Source organism: Poecilia latipinna, unplaced genomic scaffold (genome assembly GCF_001443285.1).
Source record: "Poecilia latipinna isolate Pla-1442-1.1 unplaced genomic scaffold, P_latipinna-1.0 Scaffold1527, whole genome shotgun sequence".
Taxonomy (NCBI): Eukaryota; Metazoa; Chordata; class Actinopteri; order Cyprinodontiformes; family Poeciliidae; genus Poecilia; species Poecilia latipinna.
In genome coordinates this window covers 119,647-144,753 of record NW_015114143.1, presented here as the reverse complement: position 1 = coordinate 144,753, position 25,107 = coordinate 119,647, and the positions used below count along the sequence as shown (strand labels likewise).

Sequence of the window (25,107 nt, the reverse complement as noted above, 5' to 3'; positions counted from 1 at the left end):
GGTTAATCTATGGACAAAAATAAACCACAACAGACAAGATGCAAATTTGGTGTTGGCACTAAAGGCTAGTAAGAATGTAGCTTCTAGCTAGCCTTTCAGAGTTAGCATCTGCTTATATTTGTTCGCATTTCCGCTGGTATTTTGCTGATTTATATTTCTGGATGAGCTCCAACTCTTTGAGGAAAGAAGGTCTCTTGACATTACACTAGATTTTAGCCCTCTTTTATTTTTAAATGGTAATTGTTGTGGTAAAAATTTGAATTTTAATGTAAAAGATTCTGTAAAAACACAAAAGAAAATAAATTTGTGGTGAAAAATCTCAACAAAAAACTGGCTTCTAAAATCAAATTCCCAACTCTTCCCAGGAACATCATGAAATCATGTCCGACTGGCAGAAATCTGTTGGAAAACCATCATACACACATATATTTAAGGTTTTACTAGGTCGGTTGTGTAGCATTTAGAGCCACTCGTCGAACTTGGTTTGGCGCACGGTAATCGAATCAGTGTTCGCCCCCGAGCGTTTCACATTTCTCTGTGGCTGAGTAAACCATGTGGTGAAAATTAAACGCCGCGGTGGCCAGGTCCACATTAATCACAGGTGTGTCTGCCGAACAGCAGTGGATGCACACGTTCCCACAGACCGAGACACATTTACTGTCAGGAAACCACACACATGCCTCGGATTCCTGCTTGACATGTTAACCTGGCACCTCCTAATATGGGCATTTTGGTTCCTCACTGCATTTTTTGTCGTGAGCAAGAAACCACTTGGGGGTGGTATGTAAAATAAAGCAGAGCCCAGAAGGAGGAAAGAAACGTAGCTGAATGCAAGATTGATGGCAAACGCATGAAACCGTATAGTCGTGTTAGTGTGGATGTGTGATAGTGTTTTTGATTAATAACGACTCGTTCATCTGTCTTGTTCTCCAGGGGAAGTTCATCAGAATCAACTTTGACGTTACTGGCTACATTGTTGGGGCCAATATTGAAACCTGTATCCTTAATGCCAGGTTCTGATCTAAGGAACAATGGATCACTTCTTAAAGAAAAACAAAAACAAAAAAAACAAGAGCCCAACAAAACGTGTGTTCAACTAATAATGTGAGTCTCTCTGCATGCTATCCAAGCTGTTTTGTTTTCCTACATTTATCTCTTTCTTTAGTAAGGGAACTAATAGAAAAATGTTACAATATTTTTTTTAATCCTGTAACACAGTTGAAATGATAGAAATAAATTGCATTAAAGTGATAGCTACTCTTTTTTTATTATTATTTCTGATGCAGTGCTTCTCCAAAGTATCTACTCCCTTGAACTTTAACTTTAGTGTGTTTTCTTTACATTTTATGTGATGGACCAAAATAAAATAGAGTAGGGCTGAATAGTGTGGCATGCACTTGTTTTTATCCACTGTGAGTTAATATGTAGTTGAAGCACAAGATAGCTAAAACAAATATAGAGCATCTGTGAACATCAACATTTGAATCTTGCCTCAGATTCCGTTGGTTATAGAGATGGACTTTGACTGGACCACTCTGTCTCGTGAACATGCTTTGACGTAAACGGACAATTGACGGGAATTAACTGGTTGTACTGAATTTTCTTTGAGGGTATTCGAGAAAAGTGGTTTGAACATAAATGCATGCCACACTTTTTAAGGTTTTAAATTGCAAAACGTTATTGAAAATCATGTTTTCCTCCCCTGGCAGTTTACATTTAACTCCCACCACCATTAGACCAACATAGTTTACTGTGTTGGTCTAATTTGCAGGCGTTATTTGGGGCTGTATTGTGGCAAAACATGAGAGTTCATCAGGTATGAATACTGCATGCATTTATTTCTTTTTCTGAAGGGAGTTTGATTGTTCGGATAATGTTTTCCCTGCCAGTCCTTAACTCTGGCCCCACAGATCTTCTAGAAAAGTCGAGAGCCATCAGGCAGGCAAAAGAGGAGAGGACTTTCCACATTTTCTATCGCCTGTTGGCAGGAGCTGGAGAGCATCTTCGAAGTGAGTTTCTGTCCTCTTAACGACCCGGTTGGCATCAAATCTTTCACTTGTTTGCTGCAGAGCTCAAGAGACCCGGTTTGGATTTACTTGTCTGATTGGCTCACGCCGTTGCAGGATGAAGCAAAAGATATTTAGATAAAAATGCAACAAAAACTAAAAAGACAAAAAACTGTTACTGTGATTTAGCATTGACTGTCTACTTCTGTTTTGTAAAGCGCCTTGAGATTAAATTTGTTGCGAGTTGTGAACTTAATCCAATCAAATATTAATTAATCTATGGGAAATGTATGTTTAATAATAGTTTTACTTGTTTTCCTTACACAGCTGATCTCCTTCTTGAGGGATTCAACAGCTACAGGTTCTTGTCAAATGGCAACATTCCCATCCCGGGTCAGCAGGACAAGGAGAATTTCCAGGAGACAATGGAGGCGATGCACATCATGGGCTTCTCCCATGACGAAATAGTCTGTAAGCTCCGTTTCCAGATGTGCCGTCCGCGTCTGCATCCCATTAGCGAAATCTGTTTTTTTCCCTTCCTTCTCTTGTGGTGCCGTTAGTTTATCCTCCATGGGGCGAACAAATAAAGTTTTATTTTGCTCTGAATTCACCAGGCATGTTAAAGGTGGTTTCTGCCGTGCTGCAGTTTGGCAACGTCGTGTTCAAGAAGGAGAGGAATACCGACCAAGCCTCAATGCCTGAGAACACAGGTGAGCCGGATGATGCCTCCCTCTGCGGGTAACATTAGAGAACCCGTTTTATGTCCTCGCTATTTTCTATACAGAATAATCAGGCTTCCGGCTGTTGTTTTGTTTTAATTACACAGGAAGTTACTCACCTCTGTTTTTTTTTGTTTGTTTTTTTTTTGCTTCTCTCAGCGGCACAGAAGCTCTGCCACCTGCTTGGCATGAATGTTATGGAGTTTACCCGAGCCATCCTGACCCCGAGGATCAAAGTGGGACGAGACTACGTGCAAAAAGCTCAGACCAAAGAACAGGTGAAGCTCCGTGCCACAGTTGCCAGTCAGGGTCAAGTTATCTGAAGAATGGATTACGGAAGACATGGATAAATGTAATGTAGAAATGTGAAGGAACTTTGTTTTTAGACTTTTAACAGGTGTTTTCCTTGTATTTTCTACTTCATGTCAGTGTTTGTGAGATTTACTGTAACAAATACAGAAAACTTAAGTTTTTAGACAATGGAAATGTTTGTGAATGTAAAAATGCAGGAAATTTGGATTTACAGAGATATGAAAAAATGTAACACGACAAATTGTTAAATATGTCTAAAGTCTGTTTTTGAGCTGACGCAAATGTTTGTAAAATTAGTGGAAAATGTCCTGGTAATTTTCTGAAAGGATTTTCTTTTTTTTGTGGAAATTTTTCTTACAGTGCACGTCTTAAACTTTTTCACATTACCAATATTTTATTGAGATCAGAGCAACATAAAGTTGTCAATCTTCATACATAAGTGAAAAAAATGACACATGCCTAAGCCTGTAACAATAACAAATATTGCTAGACGATAAATTGTCCCAGATAAATGATAATATTGTTGTTTTGAGACCATTTTCAAGTAATGTACTGATAATGGAATAATAATGCAAGTTAATTTCTGTGTCACTTACCAATAAACTTTAATTTTGTGAAGAAAACTTTACACTGAAACTGAAAAATATCTTAAATATCCAAAATGAAACACGACAACCAAAAACTACAAACAATAACTCAAAGCCACACACAACAAAAGCCAATAATAAAATGGATCATGATGTCTCTATAAACAAAATAACCCTTCAAAAAATATGAATCATCAGAATGGAAATGATCAGGCTCATTTTCATTTATTGTGTGATTAAATCACTGATAGCTTTTCCTGCTACCATAAAGCTGATTGGTTGATCGTCCCGTTTGAGTCCTGCTGTCTGACCTCACTCTGGAACAGATCTTGATTTCCTGAACCGCACTCGGATCACTCCTGCGTTACTGACGGTGTGGTTTTTGTTCTCTTAACGCAGGCTGACTTTGCTGTGGAGGCCCTGGCCAAGGCGACATATGAGCGGCTGTTCCGCTGGCTGGTCCACCGCATCAACAAGGCCCTGGACAGGACCAAGCGACAGGGCGCCTCCTTCATCGGCATCCTGGACATTGCTGGCTTTGAGATCTTCGAGGTGGCGTTTTACCATCTTCTACGGTCGCGTTCAACGAGAAACGTTTCGCTAACTCGACCGGTTTGTTTTCCAGCTGAACTCCTTCGAGCAGCTGTGCATCAACTACACCAACGAGAAGCTGCAGCAGCTCTTCAACCACACCATGTTCATCCTGGAGCAGGAGGAGTACCAGAGGGAGGGCATCGAGTGGAGCTTCATTGACTTCGGCCTGGACCTGCAGCCGTGCATCGACCTCATCGAGCGGCCGGTCGGTCTACTACCACGTGCCTGACACGCCTGCGCGTCTTCTCCGGGGATTTTGACCGTGCGTATTTTCTCAGAACAATCCTCCAGGAATCCTGGCTTTGCTCGACGAGGAGTGCTGGTTTCCCAAAGCCACAGACAAGACATTTGTGGACAAAGTGCTGCAGGAGCTGGGCACGCACGCCAAGTTCCAGAAGCCGCGGCAGCTGAAGGACAAGGCAGACTTCTGCATCATCCACTACGCTGGGAGGGTACGTATCTGCCGCTTTCTGATCGCTCTCTTTAGGAGTTTGGACTTTGAAACTTTTTCAGCAGCTTTAGGAGTTAATATTTGTAGTTTGTCTTTTAAAGAGACGTGTTCCCACGAAAGGTGGGCATTTATCGTATTGTTACTATTTATCGTGATAAATTTCTTATCATGATGAGAATTTCGATTTATCTCAATCACAGTAAATTTCCACTAATTATGTTTAAAAAAAACTCTCCGTATTATCAGAATTAATAGGTTTACTATTTTTTCTGCTGTTTGTACAATAAAAACATCATTAAATACCAATAAATCTGAAAATTCAGCAGCTTAGTGATACACTAATTTACATGACTATCCTAAAGAAGCACATTACAAATGGGAATGTTTTTCATTTTCAAGAACATGATTTTTGGGTTTGTAGGTCTTTAATTGCTGCAACACACAGTCACATTCATACAGTTACCTAAAAAGATGTAATAAATAGTTCTTATTGTCACTTTTATCATTGTCACAACACTACCGCAAAATTTCGTGATGAAACTTTAAGTCCGTATCACCCATACATCCTAGTTTAAAGCCAGTTTTTCTCTGAGGCTCCTCTAATAGCGTAGCTGCCCAGGTCACAGCGTGAAAACAAAGGCACAGTTGTTGAACTGCTGCTGCAGGAAACCCACATCTGGTTCAGATTGGTATGAGATGGGCTTTCTGATGCCTGCTGGTTACATAACACAAGTTTTCTTTTTTTCTTTTTTAGCTTTCACCTTTCTCTCTCTGTGGAGGTCTGGCATCTGTTAGTTGAACCGATCCTCCTCAGCATTCCTGAGAAGGCCGCTGTCATAAAATACGACGTTACGTCTGGAGCTCCAGCTCCATTAGGGTCTACATGTGTTTTGGTTTCCGATGTTGTGCTTATTTGCAAACACTCAGAGTCCTGATCCGTAATCAGGAATATGTGAAGTGCCAGGTTCACTTAGACGGCCGGATCCAGGAATAGCGTGGAATTTCATGAAACAATTCCTGCATGACTGCAATACTGAGGGGGAAAATAGCTGTGAACATTATGTGGTTGTTTATTAAGAGTCCTGATTAAAGCCACGTGCAGAGTCTCAGGTTGTTGAGCATGTCACTGGTTTCTCATTATCCCGCTCGGTTTGCATGGACAGTGCCCTGCTAAAGCATTCACGCTCTTGAACTTTTACACATTTTGTGACAAACTGAATATTTTATTAGGATTTTTATTGAGCAAAACACAAAGTAGGAGGAAAACAATACCTGGTTTCCTAGATGTTTTACAGGTAGAAGATGGAAAAGTGAGGCTAACTAAACTCAATACTGCTAATAAAATCCAATGCAACCTTTTGCCTTCAAAAATCACCTAATTAGTAAATAATTATCTTATTAGTAGATGATTAGTGAGATGCTTTGAGAAAGCATCAGGGGTTTGGTAGAGAAAATTACTTTACAAACACCATCATGAAGACCAAGAAGAAAAAGAAATCTATAGCATGGAGAGACTTATGCTTTCCTTGAGAGTGGAGTTGGAGAAATTTACCAAATGTTGGAAAAAATTGATTATGTATGCACTTTGTATTGACCAATAAGTAATGGAACTGTGGGAAAATGTCTCTGTCTATTTCAGTTACTTAGCTGTTTTTATTGGGGCCTGCCATAGCAGAGCATAGGAGAGCATTGAAATGTCTTGCAAAGCAAGCACCGAATTAATATTATTAATTTGAGAGATGTCTCCCCCTCTGTGTCTCACTCACACACGACAATTTTCAGAGAGGATTAATTACCATAGCAATAGAGCAGAGATGTAGAGAACTACAGAGATGCCAGAACACTCAGTTTTTACAGAGGAGGGCAGAGCTTCCTGTTACAACTACAGGGACGCCACATTGGCTGAATGCTTACTGCAGACAAGTATATATGTTTTAAAATATATCTACCACCAATGACAAAAAAATAAATAAATACTTTTTTTTCCAAATTCACCAACTGCACAATTCTTGTTTAGTAGTATTAAATAAGTAGTATTTCAAAAGAGCAGAAGAAATCTTATGTTTTTTGAACAGTAACAATATTTGTTAATTTGTTGCTAAGAGACGAGCGCGTTTTCTGGTAACCAAGTGCCACAAAGTAAACATCTGATTTTTACTTTGCAAAATTTACTGACTGTAAATTTCCATTTCTAAGCAGATAAGCAGTATTTCAAAATAGCTCATGTTTTATATACAATATTACTTATTCATTTGGTGTGAACAGATAAGTGTTTTTTTCTGGTAACGAGCTGCCACGACGTATAAATCAGATTTTTACATTTATTAAAAAAAAAAAAGAAAAACATTTTCACTTTTCTGCCAAATTCACCAATTACACAATTCTTGTTAAGTTGTAATTAGTGGAAGATAAATAGTATTTCAAAAGAGCAGAAGAAATCTTATGTATTTTGAATGAGAACAATATTTGTTATTAATCTGTTGCTAAGAGACGAGCGCGTTTTCTGGTAACCAAGTGCCACAAAGTAAACATCTGATTTTTACTTTTGCAAAATTTACTGACTGTAAATTTCCATTTCTAAGCAGATAAGCAGTATTTAAAAAGAGCTCATGTTTTATAAACAATATTACTTATTAATTTGGTGTGAACCAATGAGTGTTTTTTCTGTAAACGAGCTGCCACGAAGTATAAGTCAGATTTTTACATTTACAAAAACAAAAAAACAAAAAAACAAAAAAAACAAAAACAATAAAACATTTTCACTTTTCTCCCAAATTCACCAATTACACAATTCTTGTTAAGTTGTAAATAGTGGAAGATAAATAGTATTTCAGAAGACCAGAAGAAATCTTATGTATTTTGAATGAGAACAATATTTGTTGTTAATCTGTTGCTAAGAGACGAGCGCGTTTTCTGGTTACCAAGTGCCACGAAGTAAACATTTGATTTTTACTTTTGCAAAAGTACAGATCAGAAGGCCGTGCATTAGCATTAGCACAAACATTGCTAATGCTAGCAGCCCACATTAGCCTTTTCCCTAAAATAAGCTTTTTAGCTATTTTGTTTATTTATTAGCCATGTTTAGCACACTGAATGGAGGAAGTCAATGTAAGACAACATGCTAGTTGTAGCCCACATGCCACTGGCAGCATTTAGGCTAACATTAGCATTTTGTCTAAATGCTAATGTTAATTTTTATCATCAGAAAGCTGAGTTCCAACCAACAGGCACACTTTGGCAGGCCCCGTTTAAATTTCTCCAGAAATTTTCTAGTTCTACTGTGCTGCTATATCCCTGTTGTCCATATGTTCGTTGCCTGTAATATTTTAAATTAAAAGAGAAAAAAAAGAAACATAAAAGCGTGCTTGTGGCTCAGCTTTAAATATAATGCTTACCTGACAGGTTGGTTATTTTAGAGCATTTATCAGAACAGCAGAGGCCTGGGATAGGAACATTTTAGCTATCCAACAACCATTCCTCTAATATCAACATAATGTGCTGCTAGTGAATAATACTGGGCTTGACAGTTTGAACCTGTGATCCCAACTAGTGCCAGTCGTCTGATTTTCTTTTTCTGTCAAAATCAGCTTCAGATGCACTACTTAGATTATTATTAAAAAGTGAAACAAACAGAGTGCAGACTAGAAGCCTCTTCTGCTGGTGTTAACTTTAAAATATGCATTCAAGATGCAGTATTTTCATAGTGAACATGGGTGAAATTAGTGTGTAATTAGAATCTGATATTACAATAAATTGTTCTACATTTCTGTTTTCAGTATAAATTACTCAAAAAACAGATTTCTTTTGTAGAACTACCTGATTGTATTTTTTTCATTGGGATTTTATTCGGGATAATTAATGGAGTTGAAATCATTTCTAGAAAATTTTGCTTTTGTAGCTGCTTAGATAAAAACTGGATCACCTGTTGTGTTTCTGTAGGTGGACTATAAAGCTGACGAATGGCTGATGAAAAACATGGATCCTCTGAATGACAATGTGGCCACGTTGCTCCACCAGTCAACTGACAAATTTGTGGCTGAGCTCTGGAAAGACGGTACGTCTCTCTTTGCTTAGAGCTCACTATGATTTCAGCTGCACAACCGTTTACCTCAAATCTGCATTTTCTGTTTTATCTAATCTTGAAGAAGTTCCTACTAGACCAGGGGTGTCCAAACTTTTTTGCCACATGGACCAAAATTATCTAGTCAAAAAGTCTTGCGGGTCAAAAAAATTAGACGAAAAAGGAAAAGCAACATACTTTGATTATTATTTTAATGTATTTTTTTATATACTTCGTGTTGTGTNGTGTNAAAACATTTTCAGTTTTAAGATTTTAAAGTGTCAGTATTATGCAAAATCAACTTCTTTGAGATTTGTATCATGTTATAATGTTATTCCCTCATTACAAACATACCTGGAGTGTTGACTTGATTTTTTCATGTACATTTGAGAAATCCTGTAATCAGCTTCACACCTGGTGAAGCTGAGCATCAGCTGAGCTCATTATAGGAGCTGCTTCTCAGTGAAACGCTGGTATAAAGGTCACTAAAGAGTTAATAGAGGAGCCATGTTGGGATGTCTTCCTGAAGGTGGAGTTTCAGAAAGACCAGGAGTTTTTAAAGAGACAGAGGCCCAATTTCATCTGTTGTGTATATATATATATATATATATATATATATATATATATATATATATACACACACACAATTTTTACAACAACTTAAGTGCTGTAAGGGACAGGCAAATGTTTATCATTCTCAAACTGCAGCCATGGGTCGCACAAAATCAGTCCAGGGGCCAGAAATGGCCCTCTGAGCCACAACTTGGACACCCCTAGACTAGACAGTGAGTTTCCTCCAGAGCTCCACTTCAAAAGCCAAATGCTTATTTTACACTGTAACAGGTTTCTGTATTACGTAAATAATTATAAATTAGTTTTAAAATCTTGCGCCTAAACAGTAGCCAGCGTTTGGACCAACTTTTACTCTTTCAGGCCACTTTCTAACGTCTCCTCAATGCAGTAATAACTTGTGCCTGAGGGAGTGTGAACAATGGGTGTTTGTGTATGCATGCCTACTTTCCTTCTCTCTCACGCCTGTCTTCTCTCTCTGTTGCTGTAGACATTCAGACGTTTCAGAGAGCCTCTTTCTATGACAATGTGTCTGGGCTCCATGAAGCTCCAGGTGAATGTTAGTAACCAGCTTTCTGTACTTCTCACTGTCTCTCATTGCTGCCGCTGCCAGGCCCCCATTCATCCCCCTTTCCGTGTCATCAGTGCATTCGTGCATACATCACCACGCATTCCTCCAGCTTTGCATGGCTCTGCTTTTGTTTTGGGTAAAACCTCAGGCACGGAAAACGTGATGGTTGCAGCTTTCTCCAACTGTGATTATTTCAGTGAATGTTTCAGGAGTTGATATAATATTTTACAGTTCCTGGAGTGTTTTGTTTGGTAAAAGAGGTGGACAGCATTGCCTGCTGCACAAACTTGTGTGTCTTCATCAGAATCTGACCTCATGTCAGAGCTTCAGCCTCATTATGCTCACACCGCTCGGCAGTGCTTCAAATTAGGGAGTCCTGGTGATTGTTTCTGCAGTTTATCTCATCCTGCAGCGATGGTAGGAACCAAAATGTCCCTTGCAAATGTTCTTTTTAGCACGTTTTCACTTTGAGATTTCCACCGATGCTGTGATGAGTCTTCTAACAAAGCATCGTTTGGCTTCCAGCAGCCTCATCCGAACCTTCAGCACATGGAAAATTTTTCTTTTTTTTTTTTCTTTTCCCAAACTCTCTGGATCCAGGGATGATTTCAGTTTGCAAAAATATTGTTGCTGTCATTTATTGGCTCAAAAACCATGGAAACTTCTGATGGCCAGATATCTGATCCAACTTCAAAATATTGAATGTGAAAAATATGTGTTGCATAACATCTTCCATTTAATTCAAATCATTATTTTATTAACCTGCTGAAACGATTCAATAGTTTCACAATGAGATTTTTTATTTATTTCTGGAGTGCATTAAAGCAAATCAGTAGTTCTTCAGCTGTTTGGACCAAATTTCTCATACTTGATCACATTTATAATTGAAAAAATACTTTTTGTGCACCTTATTGTTATTCTAAAGTTCAGTGTTTGTTTTCTTATAAGGGAGGTACGCTAATACACACAATGACAGAGTCAGATCACAGTTTCCTGTATTATATAAAAATAAAAAAAACAAAAAAGAAGGAAAGAAAACAAGGACTAAACATTGCTATCTGATTAGATACTCATGTTGAACAGTTCTCATTGTTCTGCTCTGCTTTGTTATTTAATGTTTGTATATACAACACAGTTACCTTTTGCAGCTGTTTTTTTTTTCTTTACATACACAAACAGCTGCAGCCGAACCGCTGATGTCCTCTGGGTTTTTTCCATCTTACCTGTTGAAAAGCACAAAGAGGAAGGCTGAATCGTTGGGTCCCGACACATTTACACCCCTTCAGTTATTTTCACATTTTGTCTTCTCACACCACAGACTTTCAGTCAGTGAAGTCAAATTTCATGTGGTGGAACAACGTCTGTACTGGGAAGTATAATGGCCTTTTTGGGATTTGGTGGTATGTAATGTATTGAAAAAGTTTTAGGTTTAAGTTTTTTTGTGTATTTATTTTTCTACAAACTTGAACTTCAGTTTCTGCTACCTTTCATAAACTCCAACCAACAGACTGGTTTTCATGTCTGAATGTTGTCTTCATGCTTTCATTGCAAAAAACAAAAGAGAAAAGAAAATACTTCACAGCTGTACATCTCAGTCTTTATTTGCAGCATTTCCTTATAAACATCAAGACTTAAACTCCACAAGAGCTTCACGTTGCTGGCTTTTCTTTTTTTATTTTGTTAAAGTAGCTGAAGCATCACAGCATTTAGCAGTAAACAACATCAGAAAAGTAAAAAAATCCCATCTATATCTTAAGAATCTCTTATTATTATGTTTTGTTTTTCCTGTTGTTGTTGTTTTACCATTAGTGGACCGGATCGTGGGTCTGGACCAGGTGGCAGGCATGAACGAGACGGCCTTCGGCGCTGCCTACAAGACCAAGAAAGGCATGTTTCGCACGGTTGGACAGCTGTACAAAGAGCAGCTGTCCAAGCTGATGGCCACACTCAGGAACACAAATCCCAACTTTGTGCGCTGCATCATCCCCAACCACGAAAAACGAGTGAGTCAGCATGACTGAGAGATGATTCACAGCTTCCTCTTTCACACACTGATGTCTGACGGCTGTGTGGGATCGCAGCTGGACACCTACAGTCATATATTTAATGACAAACTGCATGAAGTGATTAAACTAAACACATTTCAACTTGGACTTAAATCTGAGAGCAGACTATTCAAGCTCTAGGTTGTATTTTATAGGTTTATGCTTGATTTTACTCCATTTCAAACCAAAGCTGAAACGATTAATCAGATTAATCGTGAAGAATCAATTATAATTGTCAACAAATGTAGTAATCGATTAATCGTTAATTGGTGCATACAGACTCAAAAAGCCCAACTGGTGTTAAGATCAACATATTCAAAGCTGTAATTAATTAAAATTATACAGAACATTTATGCATTTTGCATTTAAGAAAAGAAAATATTATCTTGTTATTATGTCCTACACAATACTCAGTGTCATAGTTTTAGTTTCAAATGATAAAAAGCCCTACACTGTATTGATAAGTTGAGCAGAAAGGACTGAGCTTTTCACATATTATTGTTTGCAGCATTTTTATTCCTGCAGATCCTTTGATACAAATGTTCAAGCATGCACTGATGTAATGCTACGTTCCAGCATTTTAAACATGTTTATTTTCTTATTTAATAAAATAAATAGTTATTTGTTTACTTACATCTTTTATTATATTTCTAATAAGGCACAAAAAAGCTTAAGTGAAAAATCAGCACAATGTGGCAGTTTTTTAATCCGATTAATCGATTATTGTGAGGACAATCGACATATTAATTGATTAATTTTATTTATATAGCACTTTTTCAGGAACAAGGCATTTCAAAGTGCTTTACGTGAATTAATAGGAAATACAAACAAAATAACAAACCAAAGGAGAGAGCAAAAGAAGAAAAGAAAAATCTAATAATATTAATCGATATCTGAAATACTCATTAGTTGCAGCCCTGTTTTCAGCACAACATTAAACTGATGTTCTGTGAATAGTGTGAAATCATTGTTTATATGTATTAATTTTACTTACCAATGTTGCATTTTGGGGGGATTATTCTACCATTTTATTTTCCAATCCTGTCTGAAGTACACTAAGACAAACTAAGTTAAACATACAACCCGTCTCCTCCAGGCTGGGAAGCTGGACCCTCACCTTGTTCTGGACCAGTTGAGATGTAACGGCGTGCTGGAGGGGATCCGCATCTGCAGACAGGGATTCCCAAATCGGATCGTTTTCCAGGAGTTCAGACAGAGGTGATGTTTCAGCTGTCCTTTGTTTTTACTATTAATAATCACTTGAGAGGCTTTTTTTTCTTCATATAAGCTCGTGGTCCTAATCCTGCATTTTTAAGTGAACAGCACCGTGGTCCGTTACCAAACTCAATGGTGATGCCTATTGTTGGTTTAGTGTCTTTGATTTTATGTCAAAAGGCTCTAGCTTGGTAATTTCTTGATTACCCGACAAAATGTGGTTCATCACATCACGTATCTAACAAAGGAGGCGTTGATATTTCACAGGACTAACTTGTTTTAAAGAACTCTTTCTCCCATAAATAAATGTATCATCATCTGAAAGTTTAATTTTGTGTTGACTCAGGTTATTCTTGTCTGATAAATTTGTCACAAAAAAGCGAAAACCAGAGAAACCAGTAAGCAGGGACTGTGTGTTGTAGTTTAGAAACATCAGGATGTGTTGGGAAGAAAAAAACCGGAAGGAAACAAATATGGCTGCATTAAGACCATGTAGTTTCTTATTTTACTACATTTTAAATGAGCTTTTAATGCATGCTGCTGCTTTTAATGAAGTTATTGGAGTTGGACACAAATATTCTTATTTTGCATCCATTGTTTAATTTGCATACATAATACAGATGAACAATTTGGAATAATATAAAATAATGAAGAGATTCCCATTGTATGCTTTCATTCTCTTGTAAAAATGTATCAGAATTTGCTTTAATGTTTAAATACTCAAAAATAATAATAAAACAAATCAGATAAATGCACTAGTCTGTTACTCTCCTGTTGTGACATTGCTTGTCTCTGCTCCATGTCCAGGTATGAGATCCTCACTCCCAACGCCATTCCCAAAGGTTTCATGGACGGGAAGCAGGCCTGCGAGCGAATGGTAGTGGCTTTAAACATCTAAACATAATGTTTATAAAAAACCCCAAAAAAACCATAAAACTTCACTCACAAAACCTTCAACTTGTTCTTCTTTTTGTAGATTCAAGCACTAGAGCTCGATGGAAACCTCTTCCGTATCGGCCAGAGCAAGATATTTTTCAGAGCCGGAGTCCTGGCTCACTTAGAGGAGGAGAGAGACCTGAAGATCACCGACATCATTATTTACTTCCAGGCCGTCTGCAGAGGATACCTGGCACGCAAGTGAGGCCGGATATTGTTGAAATGTGAACCATATAACCCAAACCGGTGTTTAACTTTTTGTTTCACTCGCTGTTTCTCGTCTTCAGATCCTTTGCTAAGAAGCAGCAGCAGCTCAGCGCCCTGAAGGTCCTTCAGAGAAACTGTGCTGCTTACTTGAAGCTTCGTCACTGGCAGTGGTGGAGGCTGTTCACCAAGGTATACCGTTTGTTTTTTTATTATTATTTGACGTTTTTAACGTGTTGCATTAAGTCTTTGCCGCTGTAACTGCAGGTGAAGCCGCTGCTGCAGGTGACCAGGCAGGAGGAGGAGATGCAGGCTAAAGATGAAGAGCTGGTCAAAGTGAAGGAGAAGCAGATGAAGGTGGAAGGAGAGCTGGTGGAGATGGAGAGGAAACACCAGCAGGTTATTTACAACCACATATTTAATATTCAGTTTGCAAAAAAAAAACAAAAAAAAACTTACTCCCTGCATTTATTCACATTTTGTCTCATTATTATAACTACAAACTTCAATGTATTTTTAAACGTCTCTGATAGACCACTGCATGCTTCTGCAGTAAAAAAGAGATTTAAACTAATAAAAGTCTGAAAAGTGTGGCCTGCATTTGAATTTCCAATTTCTACACATTCCTGTTAGAGAAATAGCTGAAGATAAGTCAGATTCGATGTCTATAAACATCAATTTCAAAACTTCATTTTTAGATTTTAGAGTTTTAGAGTTCAGAGCGATGTCAGCACGCCCATGGCCGCCATCTTTACTGTGGATTTTACAGCTTCTGTTTATTTAGACCTTAATATTAGGACAGATCATTAGGGCCTGGCTAAATTTTTTTTGTTCAAATTACAGGAATAAGGTCATAATATTACATGAATACAATTGTAACATTACCAAAAATAAAATGATAATTTAATGAAAACTCCAACACAAAAAAACCACAAATGAAGAATGTTGAGCGTCTTGGTGTAAGTTTTATTTTTAGCAAAGTACTAAATTTTTGCTCAATGCTTATTAGATATATTGAATATTTTAACATATTAGCATCAAGTTATTGTCAGTAGCAGAACTTTTGAAACAGTCATAAAACAAGTGTGTCTGTTTTGGGAAAAGGTTCTATGCCAGCAGCTTTTTTGCCATTAAAACAAATTTTCTTGCAATTTGAAGGTGTTTTTTTTTCTGGTGAAACTGTCTTTTTTCTACTGATATTATGATCACATTCTCGTAATTAAACAGAAAATGACCGAAAAATACATCATTTGTTTTTCAGAAAGCAAGCGAGCAAAAAATAAATAAATGAAATCAATTAAAATCAGATCTGGTATGACGAAAAAATCTGAGATTTTATTTTTAAGTCGCACTCTGAAGGTATTCCCTAAACATTTCTTCCAGGTTTTCTCCGTGCCTGGCTCCAAATTTTTTCCAACTCATGTTTGTTTCTGCTCTCCCGTGCGGATCAGAGGGTCTAACGTTGCTTTTCTGCGCAGCTGATGGAAGAGAAGAACATCCTCGCGGAGCAGCTGCAGGCGGAAACGGAGCTGTTTGCCGAGGCGGAGGAGATGAGAGCTCGGCTGGCGTCCAAAAAGCAAGAGCTGGAGGAGATCCTGCACGACCTGGAGTCCAGGCTGGAGGAGGAGGAGGAGAGGAACCAGGGGCTGCAGAACGAGAAGAAGAAGATGCAGTCCCACATCCAGGTGTGTCCAGAAGGCCTGGATCATTACAGTCAAACAGTGGAAAACTGTGAAGTTCTCGGTTATGAATGGAGATGCAGCGATCTGATATAAACATCTGTATCAGTCCCGATATCGAAAAGAAGTCGGTGTCTCTGTGACAATGTGGCCATGAGGGCAGATCCATTCAGTCTAATTCTATGCTTTGTGCTCTGAGTGACTAAATGCTTTATTATTTATTTTTACACTATATTTAAAATTTGTAATTTCACTTTCTGAAACCTTTGAACGAATTTTGATGCATTTTATTTTCACATGTTGTTTTTGCTAGTTTCAGTTTATTAAGTTTACATTGGCTGCTCTACTCCTATTTGCCCTCACTGGATAAATTAAAGTTGTTTTTACATGTTTGACTAAGCTGGTCAAACTATTAGTGTATTGAAATGTGCTGTACTGGTGCAGGGTTGTCAAATTTGTAATTCATTATATTTATATCTGAATTTTAAAAAAAATAAATGTTTTAATTCAGTTCTGTTTTTCTGTATCGGATCGGCATCGGCCAGCGCTACAGATACCTTCAAATATCGGAAGTGGAAAAGTTGATTAGATGTTGTTCTAAATAACAAAATGCTTGCTAATTAAACTGTATTTGCTGTAATTTATGTTTGCAGGACCTGGAAGAGCAGCTGGATGAGGAGGAGGCTGCGAGGCAGAAGCTTCAGCTTGAGAAAGTTACGGCTGAAGCCAAGATGAAGAAATATGAGGAGGATATTCTGCTGCTGGAGGATCAGAACTCCAAGTTCCTGAAGGTCAGAGAGACCGAGAGGCCACAGCTTAAAACAGATACAAATGTTTAGGTTTTTTTTTTTAGAAATCAAAATATATTCAGACTCATTCCAAAGCTTTCCCTCTGCTTCATCAGGAGAAGAAGCTGGTTGAAGACAGAATCAATGAAATGACATTGATGCTTGCTGAGGAGGAAGAGAAAGCCAAAAATCTAGGAAAGATGAGAAACAAGCAGGAGATGATGATGGTGGACCTGGAGGGTAAGTAGCTAATAAAGCAGAGATTAAAGAAATAAGACTTGTAATGTCTTATTTCCTGAGCCTCTGTGCTGCTCTAATCCCCATTTAGAGAGACTGAAGAAAGAGGAGAAAACCCGGCAGGAGCTGGAGAAGGCCAAGAGGAAGCTGGACGGAGAGACGTCCGACTTCCAGGACCAGATAGGCGAGCTGCAGTCCCAGATAGAGGAGCTCAAAGTCCAGCTGAGCAAGAAGGAGGAGGAACAGCAGATGATGCAAACCAGGTGGGAGACGCTGTCTAAGCATTTATTCAGCTGAATATATGAAACAAATGAATATGTATTTTCGTAGTCATCTAGTCCTTGTTAAGGTTTATGTATGAGAAATTAGGGCTGATTTTACTTATCGATTAATCTATCAATTATTTTGATGATAATCGATTAATCAGATAAAAACCTGGAAAATTCTGCAGGTTTTTCATTTAAGCCATTTTTTTATGCATTACTAGAAATACATTAAAATATGCAAATAAGTAACTCAGTTTCTTTTATTAAATAGAAAAATAAACATTTTTTATGAGAACTCCAAAAGCATGATATGCAATAACATATCATTCCTTTAGTGTGCTCTTGATCATTTGTGTCAAGGGATACATCTGCATCTAAAAAAACTCTTCCAACATCAACATATGAAAAGCTGAGAGCTAAAATAAGTCATCTTCTCTGTCCCTCGTCTGCAGGGGTGAAGAGGAGATCAACCAGAAGAACAACGCGCTGAAGCAGATCCGGGAGCTGCAGGCCCAGCTGTCTGAGCTGCAGGAGGACCTGGAGTCTGAGAAGCAGGCCAGGAACAAGGCGGAGAAACTCAAGAGGGATCTGAGTGAGGAGCTGGAGGCGCTGAAGACGGAGCTGGAGGACACGCTGGACACGACCGCGGCGCAGCAGGAGCTCAGGTAACATCCTCCTCTGGTTTTATTTCCACTCTCCCTAATTGTGGCGAGGCACTTCTAAAACCCAGTCTGTGCTCTGAGTAGAACCAAGCGTGAGCAGGAGGTGGCAGAGCTGAAGAAAGCCATCGAAGAGGAAACGAAAAACCACGAGGCTCAGATCCAGGAGATGAGACAGAGGCACGCGACCGCATTGGAGGAGCTGTCCGAGCAGCTGGAGCAGGCCAAGAGGGTACTGGAGTAACGGCACGCTTTTACAAACAGATGCAGTTTAGCTTAGCATTTAACATCTCTATTTTTTTATTTTTTTATCCAGTTCAAAGCTAACCTGGAAAAGACCAAACAAAGCCAAGAGAATGCCAACAAGGAGCTGGCCAACGAGGTGAAAACCTTACAGCAAGCAAAGACCGAGTCCGAGCACAAGAGGAAGAAGCTGGAGGGTCAGCTGCAGGAGTTCATGGCCCGGGTCACCGAGGGCGAGCGGGCCAAGGGCGAGCTGGCTGAACGCACACACAAGCTGCAGGTGACGGACTCATCCAGGCCCCCAGGATGTTACCATGGGTTTTCTGTCACTGTTGCAGCTTAAAATGACTGATTTGCAGGAAATTTGTCAAACATTTAATGTTATTATTATTATTATTATTATTATTATTATTATTTTTTTTTTTTTTTTCCCTTAACAGGGTCTTTCCAGAAAGTTTAAATTGTTGTGCTTTCTTGAAATAGCACCCTAGAAAGGTCATTGTACTTGATGAATTGTGCATATAAAAAAGTTACTTTTATCTAGTGAAGGAGAAGGTCAGTGAGGGGCGGAGTCGGGTTTAACCCAAATAAGTTGAGACATCTTTCTATTGGAAGTGCTGTTATCAAAACAATTACATATTTACACTTTTTGTGATTGTTTGATATTCTGAAGTATATTCAGGAAATCCTGATCCTAAATATGAAAAATGTCTCTTCTTTCCCTTGATTTGATGCTCAGTTTAGCAAACCTTGTAAATAATAAAAGGCTGTTATTTTAACAAACTGGCTAAAAAACGCCGCGACAGGCTCAATGACTAACAGCAGAAGTCCAGCTGATGTAGAAACTAATGAACAAAATCAACAACAGGCATCAGGATTTGAGTTCAGTCATGGACTTTATACCAATCACTTAAAAATGCCATGAACAGGAACCAGATCGGATACCTGGAATCAACAACAAGAGAGGAAATATCGAGGAATATTTAGGAATATTCCCATTCATAATAAACTTGGATTTGAATTAAAAGCTCATTCAACCTTTAAATTAATCAAATTCATTTACTTTTACATTGATCTGTTTCTGTTGCCAATGTTCAGATCAAGTGGCGATGATGGATTTATTTTGAACCATTTTCAAATATTGTCTTGATTTTTACACAAACTGAAATAGATCTTTTTTCTTTTTGTTATTTATTTACATGCGAGTTAAAATGCTTAAGAAAAGATCACCCGATTCTCCACACAGACCGAACTGGACAATGTGTCGGCCTTGCTGGAAGATGCAGAAAGGAAGGGCATCAAGATGGCCAAAGATGTTTCCGGATTAGAGAGTCAACTGCAAGACACACAGGTTAAACACCCAGGATTTCAACATTATGTGTTGTTTTTCTCTTGAGTCCTTCTTGTTTTAACCGAGTAATGGCCGATGCAGGAGCTCCTCCAGGAGGAAACCCGGCAGAAGCTGAACCTGAGCAGCCGCGTCCGCCAGCTGGAGGAGGAGAAAGCCGCTCTGCAGGAGCAGCAGGAGGAGGACGAGGAGGCCCGCAAGAACCTGGAGAAGCAGCTGCTGAGCGTCCAGGCTCAGGTAGGGGGCGGGATTTCTGCAGCATGCCGAGGGGTTTTCTTCTGATTCTGACTCTGACTGTGTGTGTGTGTTTGTATGTGTGTGTGTTTGCAGCTGTTGGAGAGCAAAAAGAAGCTGGAGGACGACGTCGGAACAATAGAAAACCTGGAGGAGGCGAAGAAGAAGCTCCAGAAGGACCTGGAGCTGTCCAACCAGCGTCTGGAGGAGAAGACCATTGCCTTTGAGAAGATGGAGAAGACGAAGACTCGCCTTCAGCAGGAACTGGACGACCTCACCGTCGACCTGGATCACCAGAGGCAGATCGTCTCCAACCTGGAGAAGAAGCAGAAGAAGTTTGACCAGGTTGGAAGATGTTGAGTTAGGAACTTCTGTGGGGTTTCACACAGAGCCTTAAAAATGTGTTTATACCCCTTGAACTTTCTTACTTTTTTCACTGAACACATCTTTGCACAAACTTTCTTCTGGAAAATGAGCTTGAGATGCATATTTAAAACTCCACAAATTGTAAACTCAGAGTACTATCAGTTAAAATCCCCAATCTGATCCGCAGATGCTGGCCGAGGAGAAGAGCATCTCGGCCCGCTACGCGGAGGAGAGGGACCGCGCCGAAGCCGAGGCCAGAGAGAAGGAGACCAAAGCTCTATCCATGACCAGAGCTCTGGACGAGGCACTGGAGGCCAAAGAGGAGCTGGAGCGGATCAACAAGCAGCTCCGAGCCGAAATGGAGGACCTGATGAGCTCAAAGGACGACGTTGGCAAGAACGTGAGCAAAGATGAAGGAGCAAAATATTTCGTTGTTTTACTTTTTTTTTTCATTTTTTTTTTTTCACGTGGTTTGGTTTTTTTTTCTCTGCAGGGCCATGAGCTGGAGAAGTCCAAGCGCACGCTGGAGCAGCAGCTGGAGGAGATGAAGACTCAGCTGGAGGAACTGGAGGACGAGCTGCAGGCCACAGAGGACGCCAAGCTGCGTCTGGAAGTCAACATGCAGGCCATGAAGGCGCAGTACGAGAGAGACCTGCAGGGCCGTGACGACCAGAACGACGAGAAGAAGAGAGCTCTGGTCAAGCAGGTGACCAACAAAACACACATCCGTTCTGATCGAAGGGGAAAAAAATCCTCTAACCAGGAATCCAGCTCAGTCCTTTACTTTGTCTCTTTCTTTTTTTATTATTTTATTTTTACTTCCTTTTAAGTAACACTCATGCATTGGATTTTTTCCAATATACAGCAACACTTGAAGCCTGTGTCTGTGTAGTTTTCTATAAATAAAAATCTGTATTTATGGGCATCTTTTTGTCTTGCAGCGTCAAAATACTCAATCGTGTTTTACAAAATGTAGAGTTCATCTTTCAGCTCAGACATCTGTGACATTGTAGATAAAGAAAAAGAAGGGAAGAATAAAAAAGTCTGCCAAAAAAATTGGAAATTTTGAGATTAATCTCAATAGAAATAAGAAAAAAACTTGAAAATTTCTGAGTTTCAAAAGGTCAAAAATGTTTATTTTTGAAAATAAAAAAAAGAAAAGAAAAAAACCTTTTGAACATTTCCAAGTTTTTTTCTAGCAAATTTTTTGACTTTTCAAACTCAGAAATATCCAAGTTTTTTCTAGAAAATTTCTGAGATTTTTTGGCTGATTTTTTTCTATCCACACAATACCATACATTGTTGCAGACATCGGAATAACAAGACATTAAAAACAAAACACGACAGCTTCTCAGTTTCCATTCTTAGTTTTCTTTTCTCAGAAAACAATAGAACTGGTGGTTAAAAAAAAGAATAAATAAAATAATCATTTCCTCACTCCCTTACCTTACTCCCCTGCCTTGTCAGACTCTCCCCGGCCTCATAAACCACATGAAGCCAATATTCAAACAATATTGATGTAAAAATCCACAAACTCCTTAATCTCTTCCTGATGATTTTAACGGCGTCGGCTGCAGGTGCGAGAAATGGAAGCCGAACTGGAGGATGAGAGGAAGCAGAGAGCTCTGGCTGCAGCCGCGAAGAAGAAGCTGGAGATGGACCTGAAGGACATCGAGGGACACATAGAGGGCGCCAACAAGGCCCGGGACGAAGCCATCAAGCAGCTGCGCAAGTTACAGGTGACGATTTCACCCACGCTCGATCAAACAGCGAGGGACACGTCTTCTTCATGACATTTTGTCTCCTTCAGGCTCAAATGAAGGACTACCAGAGGGAGCTGGAGGACACCCGGGCTTCCAGAGACGACATCTTCGCCCTGTCCAAGGAGACGGAGAAGAAACTGAAGAGCCTGGAGGCCGAGATCGTTCAGCTGCATGAGGTCAGGAGTTCTCTTTGTCGTCTGCTTGTTGAAATGTTGTTCAATTTGTCCTTCTTTGCGTTACGGCGACAGAAACAAAGAGCTACCGAATCTCTCGTCTCGTTTTCAGGACCTGGCTGCCTCTGAGAGGGGCCGGCGTCACGCCGAGCAAGAACGAGACGAGCTGCAGGACGAGATCTCCAACAGCACCTCCGGAAAGTAAGAGAGCGCCTGGCAAAATGAAACTCAACAAAATGACTGATAATTAACATTTTCAGTAACAGTAATTATCCAAACAGATTTCACTGTTCAGAGGTGAAATCAACATTTGACACTGTGACTAGTTTCTAGTTGAAACCAGACTAAAATAAGAGGAAACTAAACCAAAAGTAACTTTTCAGCAAGATCAATATTCTTGCTCACTAAGTCAATGATTGCTGAATTCTTCAGTACCATTTCCACTGGCAGAAAAATACATTTTCCTTGCATAATAAAATCAGAAGACAGAAAGTTGCTCTTTCATTTTATTTTGTATTATTTTCATTTAGCTTTTATTTCCTAGATCTGCATGTCTGGTCTTTCTTAATAAAGCTGAGAAAATAATAGACAAATTAATATTTAAAAATAAAAAAAATATATACTCATTTATTTGTGCCTTTTAAAGTATTTCTAATATTGTAAAAATCACCAGATCAGCTGTTAGCTGCTATCGCTAACCACTGTAATTGTAAGTTGCAGCCCTACATTTTTTTTTAATGGTCAATCGTAGAAATATTTCAGTTCAGACTGACTGACTTCCTAGGGCCAATGTGGTGATTTTTGGTTAGAAATGCAATGAAAATCAGAGGCTTCGTGAAGTGACTTTATGTGTAACTCATCAGAGCCGCCCTGATGGATGAGAAGAGGCGGCTGGAGGCCCGAATCGCCCAGCTGGAGGAGGAGCTGGAGGAGGAGCAGGGCAACATGGAGCTGCTCAACGACCGCTTCAGGAAGACAAACATGCAGGTACTCCTTACATGACAATTAAACCTGTGAGAACGCTTCATTTTCCCAGCATGCCCTGCTTCTTACCTCCTTTTTTCTTGCTCTGTGTCCTCGTCCTCCTCCCTTTCAGGTGGACACCCTGACCACAGAGCTGAGCGCGGAGCGCAGCACGGCGCAGAAGAGCGAAAACGCCCGGCAGCAGTTGGAGCGCCAGAACAAGGACCTGCGTGCCAAACTGAGTGAGCTGGAGGGTTCGGTGAAAAACAGGTTCAAGGCCTCCATCACCGCTCTGGAGGCCAAGATAGCACAGCTGGAGGAGCAGCTGGAGCAGGAAGCCAGGTGGGCGACCGTTACAGCTCCTCCTTTCCTTTCACTGACCACTGATCTAAAATGAGGCTGTGCTTCCCTGAAGGGAGCGGGCGGCAGCCAACAAGATCGTCAGAAGGACAGAGAAGAAGCTGAAAGAAGTCTGCATGCAGGTGGAGGACGAACGTCGCCATGGCGATCAATTCAAAGAGCAAGTATGTCTGCCTCTGACGGCGATGCCGATTGCGATTCATTACGGTTTCTGGCCGTCGCCGTCTCACTCGTTTGTTCTTCTACTTCCCTGAGCGAAGCTGGAGAAGGCCAACTCCCGCATGAAGCAGCTGAAGCGGCAGCTGGAGGAGGCGGAGGAGGAGGCCACCCGGGCCAACGCCTCGCGCAGGAAGCTGCAGAGGGAGCTGGACGATGCCACAGAGGCCAGCGAGGGCCTCAGCCGCGAGGTTCATACCCTCAAGAACCGACTCAGGTGCAGGATCTGTTTATATCTGCAGAGCTTCATGTTCAGAGCTGCTTCTGCCTGCGCTGGTGCAAAATGTGCAGCCAGGGAAAGTTTTTACAGAGAAACTTTAGATTTTATCCTGGCACTTCCACAGTTTGGAGTCTAAAACCGAGTTATGTAATTGATATTCCCAGGACTCCTACACAGTCTAGAAAGATCTGGACAAGTATGGAAATTAGAAAGTTGAGAATGGAAAATAGTTAGATATTATTCTATGATAATCTGAATTTCAAAAAGCCGACGCCAAGTCTTTTTTTTGCTAACTTTTGGTTTTCACACACCAGGTTCTTGTCCAACTCATTAATCGTTTAATGAGTTGGACAACCAATCATGTGTTTATCAGTCATTGTGGATAAACACACAATGACTGATAATATTTAAAAGGATCATTCCACTGTTTTATTTTGGATCAAAATTGGTTAATTTTCTCTTTATCAGCTTTCATTGGTATTTAGCAGGTCAAATACCGAAAAATCAGAATGATCAATTAGAATTAAGTATTTTTCTATTTGTCAAATGCATCTAAAGTAACAGCTCCCTCTGTTATCTGCTTACTAATTCATTCATCAACAGCCTGTTTGATGCTATTTGAGTTAAGCCTCGATGCATCAATGGAGAAAAAATCCTGTAATCTCTCAAAACGTCCAACTCTGTCAGACTATCTGGAACCATTTTTCTCTTTATATTTTGTAGCTATTAGATTAGAAATAAAGCTCCTTATAATGCAGCTAAATGTGGGACAGAGCTAAAATAAAAGCTGTGATTTTCAAGAATAAAACTACAACTGATGATTCTGTCACAGAGATTACACTTTAGAGTAAAGTCTCTAAAAAAGTCTGTGGACTGTGGTGTCCCTGAGGTAGACTTCCTGTTTCCTCACTTTTGATGTCGGAGAAGAAAAGAGCAAAGAGGGATCGTAAGGCGGTGTTCCACAAACGTTACTTGTGAGGGTTTTTGGGGGTGTTTTCTCTGTGAAACAGAATTATGTTCCTGTTGGTTTTAGAGGAAGTTTGAAACACAGAGATATTTAACATTTAAAGAGACACGAGTCCCAAAGGTGCATCAACCACAAACACAGAAAACAGAAGCAGCAGCAATACATCAATGTGTCAATGATTCACCTAAAGTAATAAGTCACCAGAAAAAGTTGCTCCTTCTTTCTCCGTACACCAATTGATTGATCTAAAATCTAATACAGTTTAGATTCATAGAAAATATGACATACAGACAAATTTAAACTCAAATGAGAGAGCTGATTTCTGAAAAACACAGTTTGGAGCTCTTACTTGACT

The 25,107-nt window shown here is 39.6% G+C and overlaps 1 protein-coding gene across 1 annotated transcript in view; it reads left to right on the top strand.

The window, feature by feature from the left end:
- Window positions 1–25,107, top strand: part of LOC106963373 (myosin-10-like) — a gene marked incomplete at its 5' end in the record, with an annotated part of 33,563 nt that overhangs the window by 6,333 nt on the left and 2,123 nt on the right. Inside the window, 35 exons of the mRNA XM_015058247.1 lie at window positions 934–997; window positions 1,911–2,009; window positions 2,334–2,477; window positions 2,621–2,716; window positions 2,885–3,003; window positions 4,024–4,176; window positions 4,250–4,423; window positions 4,497–4,670; window positions 8,609–8,723; window positions 9,790–9,852; window positions 11,680–11,873; window positions 13,012–13,133; window positions 13,938–14,007; window positions 14,107–14,267; window positions 14,354–14,462; window positions 14,538–14,669; window positions 15,749–15,955; window positions 16,603–16,740; window positions 16,854–16,977; window positions 17,066–17,237; window positions 17,693–17,905; window positions 17,987–18,131; window positions 18,216–18,422; window positions 19,389–19,493; window positions 19,575–19,727; window positions 19,821–20,069; window positions 20,278–20,490; window positions 20,584–20,796; window positions 21,668–21,829; window positions 21,901–22,029; window positions 22,139–22,227; window positions 22,890–23,013; window positions 23,123–23,331; window positions 23,405–23,513; window positions 23,610–23,782. Of these exons, the coding sequence (XP_014913733.1) occupies window positions 934–997; window positions 1,911–2,009; window positions 2,334–2,477; window positions 2,621–2,716; window positions 2,885–3,003; window positions 4,024–4,176; window positions 4,250–4,423; window positions 4,497–4,670; window positions 8,609–8,723; window positions 9,790–9,852; window positions 11,680–11,873; window positions 13,012–13,133; window positions 13,938–14,007; window positions 14,107–14,267; window positions 14,354–14,462; window positions 14,538–14,669; window positions 15,749–15,955; window positions 16,603–16,740; window positions 16,854–16,977; window positions 17,066–17,237; window positions 17,693–17,905; window positions 17,987–18,131; window positions 18,216–18,422; window positions 19,389–19,493; window positions 19,575–19,727; window positions 19,821–20,069; window positions 20,278–20,490; window positions 20,584–20,796; window positions 21,668–21,829; window positions 21,901–22,029; window positions 22,139–22,227; window positions 22,890–23,013; window positions 23,123–23,331; window positions 23,405–23,513; window positions 23,610–23,782 (5,123 nt within the window). The remainder of the gene's footprint in view (window positions 1–933; window positions 998–1,910; window positions 2,010–2,333; window positions 2,478–2,620; window positions 2,717–2,884; window positions 3,004–4,023; window positions 4,177–4,249; window positions 4,424–4,496; window positions 4,671–8,608; window positions 8,724–9,789; window positions 9,853–11,679; window positions 11,874–13,011; window positions 13,134–13,937; window positions 14,008–14,106; window positions 14,268–14,353; window positions 14,463–14,537; window positions 14,670–15,748; window positions 15,956–16,602; window positions 16,741–16,853; window positions 16,978–17,065; window positions 17,238–17,692; window positions 17,906–17,986; window positions 18,132–18,215; window positions 18,423–19,388; window positions 19,494–19,574; window positions 19,728–19,820; window positions 20,070–20,277; window positions 20,491–20,583; window positions 20,797–21,667; window positions 21,830–21,900; window positions 22,030–22,138; window positions 22,228–22,889; window positions 23,014–23,122; window positions 23,332–23,404; window positions 23,514–23,609; window positions 23,783–25,107) is intronic.